The sequence below is a fragment of the Zootoca vivipara genome, chromosome 16 (assembly GCF_965207765.1).
Source record: "Zootoca vivipara chromosome 16, rZooViv2.hap1.1, whole genome shotgun sequence".
NCBI classification, from domain to species: domain Eukaryota; kingdom Metazoa; phylum Chordata; class Lepidosauria; order Squamata; family Lacertidae; genus Zootoca; species Zootoca vivipara.
The window spans coordinates 15,358,547-15,371,734 of NC_142599.1; the positions used below are offsets into that span (position 1 = coordinate 15,358,547).

General features: G+C 48.3%; 1 protein-coding gene across 1 annotated transcript in view; it reads left to right on the forward strand.

Moving 5' to 3' along the window:
• The first annotated feature begins 1,623 nt into the window (after positions 1-1,623).
• The window catches only part of GGT5 (gamma-glutamyltransferase 5), a 34,980-nt gene continuing 23,415 nt past the window's right edge, over positions 1,624-13,188 (forward strand). Inside the window, exon 1 of the mRNA XM_035098935.3 lies at positions 1,624-2,175. Within this exon, the coding sequence (XP_034954826.3) occupies positions 2,006-2,175 (170 nt within the window). The 5' untranslated portion in view covers positions 1,624-2,005. The remainder of the gene's footprint in view (positions 2,176-13,188) is intronic.

Below are 13,188 nucleotides of genomic sequence, written 5' to 3' on the forward strand. Positions count from 1 at the left end.
CCTGCCTAGGAGGTGGGCCAGAGGCCTTTCACACCAGACCCAAGATCTCCTTCTCCCCCTCCCCCTTCAAACTTTTAAAAGGTTTTATCTTAATTTTTTGGTTTACAGGGAGGCCAAGCGACACCGTTGAAACCCCACCCCAATCCCCATAATGCACGGGTCCCCAAACTAAGGCCCAGGGGCCGGATGTGGCCCAATCGCCTTCTAAATCCGGCCCGTGAATCAGCATGTTTTTATATGAGTAGAACGTGTCCTTTTATTTAAAATGCATCTCTGGATTATTTGTGGGGCCTGCCTGGTGTTTTCACATGAGTAGAATGTGTCCTTTTATTTAAAATGCATCTCTGGATTATTTGTGGGGCCCGCCTGGTGTTTTCACATGAGTAGAATGTGTCCTTTTATTTAAAATGCACCTCTGGGTTATTTGTGGGGCATAGGAATTCGTTCATATTTTTCCCCCAAAATATAGTCCAGCCCCTCACAAGGTCAGTGGACCGCCCCCCTGCTGAAAAAGTTTGCTGACCCCTGAACGGGTCACTCCATAGCCAGAGTTGGTTTGCTGCCCCTGAAAATTGGCCAAAATATGCACCTGTATGTATAAATTAGCACAGGCAAAATATAGGATTGCTACAGTGAAGCCACTCCGGCTTTAACCCTTTGCAGCCTGAACGATTCGCCTAGAATATGATATTTGCATAAAAAGAGAGTCCCAAACATGCTTATCACTAACCAGCAAACGAGCAAAGCAGGCAAGTGTCTCCAGAGAGGGCTCCCTCCAGAGTCTCTGGTCCTCGGACTCTACTGGCTGAAATCCTTTGCGAAACTTTTAGCACACGTGTCTATGCATCCTTACAAGCCCCTGTCCCTGCCTTGCCCTGCCCTTCGAGTTAATCTCTCCCTCTCCCTGTTCCATGTGGATTCGAAAGGAGCCCGGCTTGGCAACCGGGGAAGGTACTTCCGGCATGGATGAGCCCCCCCCCCCTCGCCCCTGTTTTCGGCCGCGAGTCCGTCATATCCCGGCAAATGCAGGTCATAAAATCATAGAATCGTAGAGTTGCAAGGGACCGCAAGGGTCACCCAGTCCAACTTCTTGCAATGCAGGAATCTTTTACCCGAAGTGGGGCTCGAACCAACAACCCTAGTGACCTGGGATAGCTCTACTGACTGAGCGATCCTAGGTCGTGCAGCTGAAGTTTATTCGGGAGTCGTTTCCCGCTCAAAACCAAGCTTGTTTTTGCCAGAAGGAAAGTGACGAGGGGAAAAGGCATTGGCATAGCTGCCAAGTTTCCCCTTTTCTCGCAAGGAAGCCTATTCAGCATAAGGGGAAATCCCTTAAAAAAAGGGATAACTTGGCAGCTATGGGCATTGGTAAGGCGGGCGAAGTGCTTGCTTTGACGCAACGTCGTCTCACCTCCCCGCCAGCAAGGCTTAATAAAGCGGACGTCGTCTCGCCTCCAAGCAAACTTTGCTCGACGGATCAGTAAACGGGTAACCGGGAGAAGCAGCCTGATGTATGCTGCTGATATCTGCGGGTTGGGTTCAGGACGAGGAAGGAAAGTGCGCGTTTTCCCTTTAAGGGCAACGCAAACACACACCCTCCACCTCTCCCCTTGGCTTAGACGGGAGCTCCTGCTGCAAGCTTGCCGCCAGGGACCTTGCATAAACCGTTTTAATAGACCCAATTCCGCAGTAGCCAGAGCGCAACAGGCAGCTCCACTGCATTCGGAAAATCCTGGAAGTTTTCCACATTGGCTTAGCTCTGCTTCTCACGCAGTGGCCCCCCCCCCCAAGGTTTGCTATCATAGGATAAGGATGTGGCGGGCAGGGGGGCGGGCCTCTCCCCTCTGCCAAGCACACACACACACACACACACCCCGGGCGGGGACAGCCCCTTAAAAAGGCCCAGCTCCGGCCGGCGCCTGCAGCACTAGCCAACGCAAGGAGCAGCCGCGTGGGGTGAGCTACCTCTGCCTGCTATAGGAGCCGGAGTCGCACCATCTGTGAAATGGGTCTATCGCGCGGCAAGCTCTGCTGCCTGGCTCTGGTGGTGGGCTTGGTGGCCCTGGCGGGAGCCGCGGTACTAGCCGTGTTCCTGACCCGGTCGCGGTGCGCTCCTCCGAGGTACCCTCGGGCAGCGGTGGCGGCGGACACCCAAACCTGCTCCGACATTGGCAGGTAAGACGGTCGGCCTGGAGGGGGTTGGAGGGGCGGGAAGGGAATCTTCTGTCTCTGGGACTCTCTTTTCCAAACCCGTCCGTCCCCTACCCTCGGTATTGCCAGGGCTCTTGGTATTTCTTGGTCTTGGCATCACAGCTCAGCCAGGCCAGAGAGACAGCGGTTTCTCCTTCTGAGATGGGACCCGCCTTGGCACTTGTTGCGACTTCAGACTCTCGCCTGTTCCAGTCAGAGGAGCCAAATATTGGGGAGGAGGGCTGGGTCCCCCTCCCAAAGTTGATGGGCATTGTCATTCAAGTGTTGGTTTGTCCCATCATGTGATGAATTATCTGAGGTGTGGCTTACCTGTGTACCCCCCCCAATATTTTATTCAAGTTGGCACCCCTGGCTCCAGCCAAGGGTTTTTTTCAGGAGCCCCTCACCTCCCCAGGGTGAGACCTCCTTGTCACCCCGGACATCGCCTTCGCCGCCACGATATTCTGTCCTGTGCTCCTACATGGAATCATAGAATTGTAGTAGAATCGGAAAGGACCCTGAGGGTCATCCAGTCCAACCCCCGGCATTGCAGGAATCACAGCTAAAGCACCCGTGCCAGGTGGCCATCCAACCCTCTGCTTAACAATCTCCACCGGTACCTCCTGAAGAAGTTCCTCCTGTTGTTTATCGGCTCTCTTATTGTCAGAAAGTTCTTCCTTTCTGTTTAAGCCTGGGTGGCTTTAGAAGAGGATTAGACACATGGGTGTAGCCAGGATTTGTGGTTTTTTTGGGGGGATGGGGCAGGACACTTACCTGCCACCGTCATCTGTCTGGCTCTGTCTAGCAGATTCGGAACGGAATGTCTCAACAACAGTTGTTTTGTATTCTTTTTTTTTTACCCCCCCAGCACTCGGAAATATCTGCCAAAATCTTTCTACAGTTTTAGTTGAGTACTTTTATTTATTTACTTGATTTAGGGGAGGCCACGCCCATGATTGGACAAATCCATGGAGTAGAGGGCTATTGACAGCTACTGTACTAGCCAGGATGGCAATGCACTGACTGGTTCTTTGGTCAGAGGCAGCGATGCTTCTGAATTCCAGATGTTGGAAACCTCAGGAGGGGAGAAGGCTTTTGTGCTCGAATCCTGTTTGAGGGTGTCCCCCCCCTTTGGGGCCCCTGTTTGACCACTGTGAGAGCAGGATGCTAAGGTAGATGGGCCATTTGCCTGATCCAGTGGGCTTGTCTGATAGATTGTTGTGTTTTAATGTTTTGTTGGAAGCCGCCTAGAGTGGCTGGGGAAACCCAGCCAGGTGGGCGGGCTATAAATATTATTATTATTATTATTATTATTATTATTATTATTATTATTATTATTTTATATTCTTAAACTAAGAAGACTGCTTGGGTAGGTATCTGCTAAAAAAAGCACCCCTGCCCTGCAAAAATCGGGGCTAGGCCCAAACATTTTGCACCCTGAAGAGGTGCCTGGCTCCCCAATTCCATGGATAGAAACCGCTAGCCCGAATGTTGCTGTTGTTGTTGTTTAAAAAAAAATATTAAAGATTTTCTTCACAAGTGCATGCCTTGTTTCCTTTTTTCAGGTTGTAGACTCTTTTCTATATATATTTTGTTGTAAATTTATTTATTTTCAATATCTTTCTCCAAGGAGCCCAAGGTGGCATATGTAGTTTCCCCTCTCCTCATTTAATCCCCACAACAACCCTGTGAGGTAGGCTAGGCAGAGAGACGGCAATGACTGGGCCAAGGTCAGCCAGTGAGCTTCACATGGCTGAGTGGGAGATTTAAACCCTGGTCTCCCAGGTTTTAATCTAACCTAATCTAACCACTGCACCACACTGGCTGTTGATTTTCAGGTCTAACCCTGGTGACAGGAAGGCATCCTCTTCCAGCCCAAGGGAAGCAGGAAATGCCCATAAAAACCTGTGATAAAATAATAATCCAGTGGTACCTCGCAAGTCGAACAGAATCCATTCCCAAAGTCCGTTCGACTTCCAACATGTTCGGAAACCAAGGTGCAGCTTCCAATTAGCTGCAGTTCGGGTTCCATAGAACCTTGGCAAACCGGAACACTCACTTCTGGGTTTGCAGCGTTTGGGAGCCAAAACATTCAACTCGCAAGGCCTTTGGGATCCAAGGTATGACTGTAATGCTGTCTTCCCTGGTGCTTCTATTATTGGATAGCTTTAGCATACTCAGGAATCTAAAGTTTTGTGTCCCTTTTGTAGGAAATGTATACTTTTTGTGCATTCTACAATTTCCATTTTTAACTGTACTGCTACTCCTTCTGCCCATGATCTTCTGCTGCCTTTCTCTGTCTAATTGTAGGGCTGCCCAGACACCATTCATTATATTCTTCTGTAACTGAAATGTGTGAAATGTCAGGTTTCTCTATCTCCATACACAAACTTTTACCTACACATGCCCTCGATCAGCCTTCCAGATGTTTGGGACTACAACTCCCATCAGCCCTACAACTCCCATCAGTCTAAAAGATTGGGAGGGCACCAGGTTGGGGAAGGCTGCACTATACAAGACACAAGACCATTCTCCACCCAGGGGCTCATAGAGACCTCAGGGGGTAGGGGGAACCCTGCACACAGACACAATCTGAATTAAGCAACCCATAAAGTAAAAGGGAAACAGAAGAGGGGGTTGTCTTTGGCAAATTGGGGCCTTGGAGCATATGATAGTCACTTCTGGAGCACCAAGCAAGCGTGGAGAGAAGGGGACATTTAATAGGTTCAGGGATCCTGGCCCAGGGCACCAAGCCATTACCTTGTGGGGTGGGGGAGGCAAAATTGTGTCATGAATGAGGAAGTTTATGCAGACCTTGGACTCAGCTATACAGCTGCAAATAAAACGCTTTAAATGTAAAGTGAAATATACAAATGCAACACTAGATGGCGACAATGAGCTACGCCAAATCCAATGTATTTTTCAAAACTTTTTTTTTTAAAAAAACATTTTAACAGCATTTTTAAATATGCGTGTAGATTCCACCTGTGTGTCAGTGGTGTGCCAAATCAGAAGCTTCTGAATGTTAGAAGCAGCAGGCAGGCAGAAAGAAGTGAGATGGGGGATTGTTGGCCCAGACATGTCTCTGGGGAGGTGGGTCTATGAACCACCGTCTCCCCCCCGCCCCCGCCTGACATTCTCTTGTTTCCAGGGGGAGTTGACAGCCTTCCACTCTACTACAAACAACCATTTCATCTCACAGGTAAAGTTCTCTGAAGGGAAAATCTCCAAGAAATTATTCTCCCTCCCCCCTGCTGCCGCCGCCACTAGTGCTCAGAACAGCTCTCTTTCCCCCTCCTTCCTGGTACCCCCCTTCCTCCGAGGAACCCCTTGTGAGACACAGAGCATATTCCTGCCTGCTTTAGCTGGGATTCCTGCACTGCATCTAGTTGCATGAGATGGCCCTTTGGGTCCCTTCCAGCTCTACAATTCTATGATTCCCCCACCTGTGGGGCAGAGGAATGAATGGTGCTGATAACACCAAGGTTGCAGGTTCGATCCCCATATGGGACAAGCTGCATATTCCTGTATTGTGGGGGGGTTAGATTTGATGATCCTCAGGGTCCCTTGCAACTCTAGAATTCTATGATCTATGATCATTGTTTGAAACTGGCACTTCTCCAGATTTTGCAGCACGAGTAACGTGCACAGGAAAGATTAGATAAAGCTTGCGTTTTAAAAATGGATACGTTAGTTTAAAATAGCTTGCAAAAAAAGGAGTTACGTATTAGGAGGAAATGTCTTACAAGGACATGTACGTCAGGAGAATTGCACACCAAAATGGTGCTGAGTTTCTTTAAAATGATAATAATAAAAAATGCAAACTCCCATGGAATGCAAACTCCCAGGTGAATTTAAGATTGGAAAAATGAGAATGGGCAGAGTTGCCTCCCCAACTCCTCCCTCCAATGGGTGGGTTACATCCTGGAGTCTCCTTCACAAACCTCCAAGGAAGATGATCCAACTCTGGATTGGAAAGCCAACATTCCATTGGCAAATCCATCACACGATGAGAAGGCCTTTCCCCCTCAGATATCTAATAAAGGCATTTTCCACCCCAGACAGCCAGGGAGCCCCTCCACCTTATCTCCTCCTTCAAAGCGATAGAGGCCTTTATCTCCCTCCTTTCTCAAATATTTGCAGATCTTGGCATTCCCCTCTAATCTTAGGACCTTCCATCCTCTTGGCTTTTCTTGGTGTCCTCCCAGTTCTCCTCAGTTTGTCCAAACACCGTTATGGTTTTCTTCACATGGCCGAGGGTCAAAGTATACGTCTGTGGAAGCGTAGAACATGTGTGGTTAAGAGCATGTAATCCTTAAGTATGCAGCACATATAGATAAGGTATAGAACTTGCTCCCTTGCAGGAGGCAGCGAAGGCCACCACCAACTTGGATGGCTTGAAAAGAGAGTTAGACAAAAACTTGAAGGAGAGGGCTATCCATCGCTGCTAGTCAGAATGGCTGTGCTCTGGTTCTATGGTTTGAGGCAACAATGCTTCTGAAAACCACTGGGGATGGGATGGTACTAGAGTCCTGCTTGTAGGTTTTCCCATTGGGGCATCTGGTTGGCCACTGAGAGGACAGAGACTCAGCTACACTCAGTTACAGTATATCATAGGCATCCCCAAACTTCGGCCCTCCAGATGTTTTGGACTACAATTCCCATCATCCCTGACTACTGGTCCTCTTAACTAGGGATCATGGGAGTTGTAGGCCAAAACATCTGGAGGGCCGCAGTTTGGGGATGCCTGGATATCATTTTAACTCCGTTGTAAAGATGCGACACCAGATGGCGCTGTAGAGCTCAAAAGGTGTCAATGCGATTTTACATAGAGTTTTTCCCCTTTTGTTATAAAGATCTAACTTATGACTTATTTATACAGTCGTAACCTTGGAAGTCAAACAGAATCCGTTCCGGAAGTCCGTTCGACTTCCGAAACATTCGACTTACAAAGCGTGGCTTCTGATTGCTTGCAGGAAGCTCCTGCAGTCAATTGGAAGCCGCAGAAACCCTGTCAGACTTTTGGCTTCCAAAAGAACATTCAAAAACTAGAACACTCCCTTCCGGTTTCTGATCATTCGGGAGCTGGAACGTTCAACTTCCAAGGTGTTCAGGAGTCAAGGTATGACTGTAGTGGTTCCCCACCCCCCCCTTGTGTGTAGATCCAGCCCAGGATGCTGGACTAGATGGGCTAATGGTCTGATCCAACAGACTCTGCTTTGGTTCTTATGCATCTAACAGATGGGAAGGCAAACTAAGGCCCGGGGGCCGGATCCGGCCCAATCGCCTTCTAAATCCAGCCCGCGGACGGTCCGGGAATCAGCGTGTTTTTACATGAGTAGAATGTGCCCTTTTATTTAAAATGCATCTCTGGGTTATTTAGGGGGGCATAGGAATTACAGTAGTTCATTTCTCTTTTTTCAAAATATAGTCCGTTGCCCCACAAGGTCTGAGGGACAGTGGACCGGCCCCCTGCTGAAAAAGTTTGCTGACCCCTGAAACACAACCCTCTTTATTTGTAAGAAAACAATCTCCCCTCCCTGTCACTGCATTGCACTGCAGGCAAAGCGAGAAAGGAGCGAGGGGAGGTTGCCACTCCTGATGCCCTGTATGTGTCTTTTTATTCTCTTGCAATCTCCGTACCAGTTTTTCTGGGTAGGATGCAGAAGGACATTGAATACAAATGATGTCACACTGGAAGAGATGCAGGGGAACAAGCCCTTAGGATGGGGGTGACATTATTAGGTCCAGTAAGAGTGTGGCTTAAATAGAGATGGGGACAGGACCACCTGAGCTTGGTGCAGGGCTCTGCTCTCTGACCTTCTTATAGGGTCCATCACTGCATCATTGGTCTAACAATGCCAGGATGTTTGTGCTGTCGCCAGCAGTCACCGCAACCATTTTAGGAACATTGTTGTTGTTTAGTCATTTAGTCGTGTCCGACTCTTCGTGACCCCATGGACCAGAGCACGCCAGGCACTCCTGTCTTCCACTGCCTCCCGCAGTTTGGTCAGACTCATGTTCGTAGCTTCGAGAACACTGTCCAACCATCTCGTCCTCTGTCTTCCCCTTCTCCTAGTGCCCTCAATCTTTCCCAACATCAGGGTCTTTTCCAAGGATTCTTCTCTTCTCATGAGGTGGCCAAAGTATTGGAGCCTCAGCTTCACAATCTGTCCTTCCAGTGAGCTTAGGAACATTGGAAGATGCCATATTCGGAGCCAGACCAGTGGTCATTTCTACAGTTCTGTCGAAGATTAAATCTGAGGCCTTCTGCATGCAAAGGGAGGGGGGCTCTTAGCCAGATTCCTTTCCCCCTTCCCTCTGCCTCCACTCTTCTCTTCCCACCCCACTCACTTGGCTTCCCATTTAGGATAACAGACCCTCCAAGTGTCCCTATTTTCCAGGACTAATCCCAGATTTACGGAAGCCACCCCAGTTTCTGTTTTGATACCGGAATGTCCTGCTTTTCCTTAAGACGTCCCTATTTATCGGATAATAATACAGTAATAATAATAATAATAATAATAATAATAATAATAATAATAATTATTTAAATCCCCTCCCATCTGGCTGGGCTTTCCCAGGCACTCTGGGCGGCTTCCAACAAAATATTAAAATACAATAGTCTGTCAAACATTAAAAGCTTCCCTAAACAGGGCTGCCTTCAGATGTCTTCTAAAAGTTGTTTATTTCCTTGACATCTGATGGGAGGGCGTTTCACAGCGCGGGTGCCTCTACCGAGAAGGCCCTCTGCCTGGTACCCTGTAACGTGGCTTCTCGCAGTGAGGGAACTGCCAGAAGGCCCTCGGCACTGGGCTTCAGTGTTGGAGGGTATGGAATAAGATGTCCCTGTTTTCATCAGGCTATGCTCCATGCACCTGTTGAAGATGGCTGTGGCCCATAGACGCTGCTTCTTCCACCATACTTAGTCTTGAAGGTGCCATAAGACTCCTTGGTGCTTTTGCTGCAACAGATCTGTGGGGCAGCGGCTGCTGCTGCTGCTGCTGCTACCCCTTTGAAGGGGGTTAAGCCCTGACAGTGGGATCCAGGCCATGTTTACTCAGAAGCACAGAGGAGCTCCAGGAATGCAGCATCTGCAAGAGCCTCCAAATAAGGCAGCCTCTTTCTCCTCCAATTTTGTTAGGAATTTGCCTAGGAAGGAAACACACTTCCTGACCTGTTGCAGAGTCCAGCACCCTTTTCTCAACACCCTCATTTCTGAAGAAAATGTGACTCGCAGGGTGTGCAGAGCTAATGGTCGTGTAGTGGCTAGAGCATTGGGCCCAGGGCCTGGGAGAGACCTGAGTTCAAATCCCCACTCAGCCATGACTCTCACTACGTGACTTTGGACCAGTCACAGTCCACCAGCCTAACCTGCCTCACAGGGTTGTTGTGAGGATAACATGGGTTTCGGTGGGAGGGTGAGTGGATAACTTTACCTTGAACCCCTTGGAGGAAAGTTGGGATATAAATGAAACCATAAATGAAAACAAAATAAAATTACGAAGCCCTAACAAGGGCCTTGCAGAGCTTCGAGGATGAATGCAGCTGCTTAAGTTTTGCCAGTTGATGGAAACTGCAGGAGGGGAGAGAGTGCTCTTGTATTTGGGTCTTGCTTGTGGGTTTCCCATTGGAGCATCTGGCTGGCCACTGTGAGAACAGGATGCTGAACTAGATGGGCCCCCTTTGGTGTGATACAGCAGGCTCATCTTACATTGGTAAGTCTGGAAGGTAACCAAATTACCATAATAATGAATAATACATTCCCTCCCACATTTCTCGGACCAAAATAAGGACATCCTATTCCATACCCTCCAACATTTCTCTGATGAAAATAGGGATGTTCTAAGGGTAGAGTAGGGACGCGGGTGGCGCTGTGGGTTAAACCACAGAGCCTAGGGCTTGCCAATCAGAAGGTCGACGGTTCGAATCCCCGCGATGGGGTGAGCTCCTGTTGCTTGGTCCCTGCTCCTGCCAACCTAGCAGTTCGAAAGCACGTCAAAGTGCAAGTAGATAAATAGGTACAGCTACGGCAGGAAGGTAAACATCGTTTCCATGTGCTGCTCTGGTTCGCCAGAAGCGGCTTTGTCATGCTGGCCACATGACCTGGAAGCTGTACACCGGCTCCCTCGGCCAATAACGTGAGATGAGCGCCGCAACCCCAGAGTCGGTCACGACTGGACCTAATGGTCAGGGGCTCTTTACCTTCTTTCTTTAAGGGTAGAGCGGGACATTCCAGGATCAAATCAGAAACCAGGACAGCTTCTGTAAATCGGGGACTGTCCCTGGAAAATAGGGACACTTGGAGAGTTGGAGAAGTGCTTGCTAACAGTTCCTACCTGTTATAACCAGAATCCATGGAGAAGGCCCATAGCTCAATGGTAGGGGAGCTGCTTTGCATGCAGAAGGTCCAAAGTTCAATCTCTTACATCTCCTGATAGGGCCGGGAAAGTCCCTAGCCATGGAGAGCTGCTGACAGATAATACTGAGCTGAATGGATCGATGGTCCAATTGGCTATAAGGCAGCTTCCTGCATTCCTCTTCATTTCCTGCCAGGGCATTTATCAAGAGGCAATGGGCACAAAAAGCCTCTGCCTGCTTAGCCTTAGTGCGGTGGGACCAAGCTCTGCTTCCTGTTACATAATCTGCTCCACAAAGGGTGGGCCAGCCCTAGTGTAGACAAGGCTGAGCTGGATGTCAGATGCACCAGTGGCCGGGCTCAGACTGCTGGGAGTTGTAGTCCAACAACATCTGGGGAACACCTTTCAACATCTTTCTGAGCTTTTTGATACTTGAACCCAAGGGAGGATCGAAAACTTGAGCAAGATACAGGATTTAGATCCTGGGATAGACCACGGGGATAATGGACTGGTGTGGAATGTTGGCTGAGTCAACCCACTTGCAGAAACAATTCCCAGCTGTGCAAACCCTAATCTGAACTTGGACTCCCAAGGACTGGTTTCCAGAATGAGGGATCAGAGTCTCCTTCTGGGTTTTCCCCTTTAGGTCGAGGGCTGTTATAAGCAAAATCTGCCCTTATTCCCTTATAGGGTACACAAGAGCCCTTATTGGGTTCTCCATCGGTCGGAGAATATAGCAGAGGCCAACCAGAGAATTTTGAGAAGCAAAGCCTTTATTTTTGCTGTTGCAACAGGGTCCTTCCCCTCATGCAGGAGAACAAGGAAGGAACCCCAAACAAAGGTGGGGTCCTACCCTTAAATAGAAAATTTGAAATTGGTTTCAGCCCACCCCCCAGAAGCATCACCCATACGTCACAGAAGGGGTGTAGCCCAAGACCGCTCTCCCTAAATTCATCATAGATACATCATGAAAGGGGAGGTCTGGTGGCAGTAATCTGAGCATCCTGGTCCCTGCCCCCTGCCCCCAAAACCTAATCAAGTAAAAAAAGAGATATTTACATTTCCCTGTTTCCAAGCCAAGTTACGGTAATCACACCCTTTTGTCTGGCACTCAGGTATCAGGATGCCAGGGATTATCACTTTAATTCCTGAGACAATGAGAAGGTCCCCCCCCCTTCTTCCTTGCAGAGGAACACCTGGTCAGAGAGAGTCAAAATGGTGTCAGTCAGGCCTGTCTTCCTGTGCTGCTTCAGACATGTGCCTGTACATTCATGTACATGTTTATGAACAATTATTATATATATATAACCTTAGAATTCTTACAACAGGGCATCCTTGGCTCTGACTGGGAAGTCCCCATCCCAACCCCCACAACTGCCCAAACCCTGAAAACTTTGTTCTGATTTTTTGCTATTGCTGTAAACTAGATTATTATTATTACAAGAGTTTGGAGGCATTTATTTTATTTTATATATTAAAATTCTATTCCCTTCATCTGAGGCTCGCAAGGCTGTTCACAATAAAAAAGCACAAAAATATATAATGCGAAGTTATAGGTTGCAAGGTTAAAAAAAGGACCCCTGGGCGGTTAAGTCCAGTCAAAGTTGACTACAGTGGTACCTCGGGTTACAAACACCTCCAGTTACAAATACTTTGGGTTACAGAATCCGTTAAACCGGTAGTAGTACCTTGGGTTAAGAACTTTACCTCAGGATGAGAACAGAAATCACATGCCAGCGGCGCAGCGGCAGCAAGAGTCCCCATTAGCTAAAGTGGTACCTCAGGTTGAGTACGGTTTCAAGTTAAGAATGGACCTCTGGAACAAATTAAGTACGTAACCAGAGGTGTAGCGCTCATCTCGCTTTCAGGCCAAGGGAGCCGGCATTTCTCCACAGTCATGCTTTCCGGGTCATGTGGCCAGCAGGACTAAACCGCTTCTGGCGCAACGGAACAGCATGACGGAAACCAGAGCGCACAGAAATGCCGACACAGCAGTACCTATTTATCTACTTGCACTGGTGTGCTTTCGTATTGCTAGGTTGGCAGGAGCCGGGGCAGAACAACGGGAGCTCACCCCGTTGCAGGGATTCGAATCACCGACCTTCCGATCAGCAAGCCCAAGAGGCTCAGTGGTTTAGACCAAAGCGCCATCCACACTCCCTATAATAGGCTGAAAACACAAAGGGAAATGACCAGATAATGGCAAAGGGAACCTTCTCTTTAAAAAGCGGCTTTGAAACAACAAATGGAGGAAAGGCGTTTTGCAGAGATAAAAAGCTGCAAACAAAAACTGGAAGCTGTTTGATGGAAAGACCCTCCCTGATCCCTTCTAGTGATTAAGAAAACCGCATGCACCCACATGTAGTCCTTGAGACACTTCTGCTGAGCAGCTGCTGCTATTGTTGTTGTTGAATTTATACCCCACCTTCCTGCTAAACTACAAAAGGTGGTTTATGCAAAACCAACACGATTTTAAAAGAACACACACACAAAAAATTAACCCCAAAAGAAGAAAAAATAAGCATTAAAAACCAGCAGCACTTTAGAAACAAGCAAGCTGCAGTTTTAAAAGCAGATGACACAATAGACCACGTGGAGCCCTGGGATTTCTTTTGTAAAAGCTTCCTTAAAAACAACA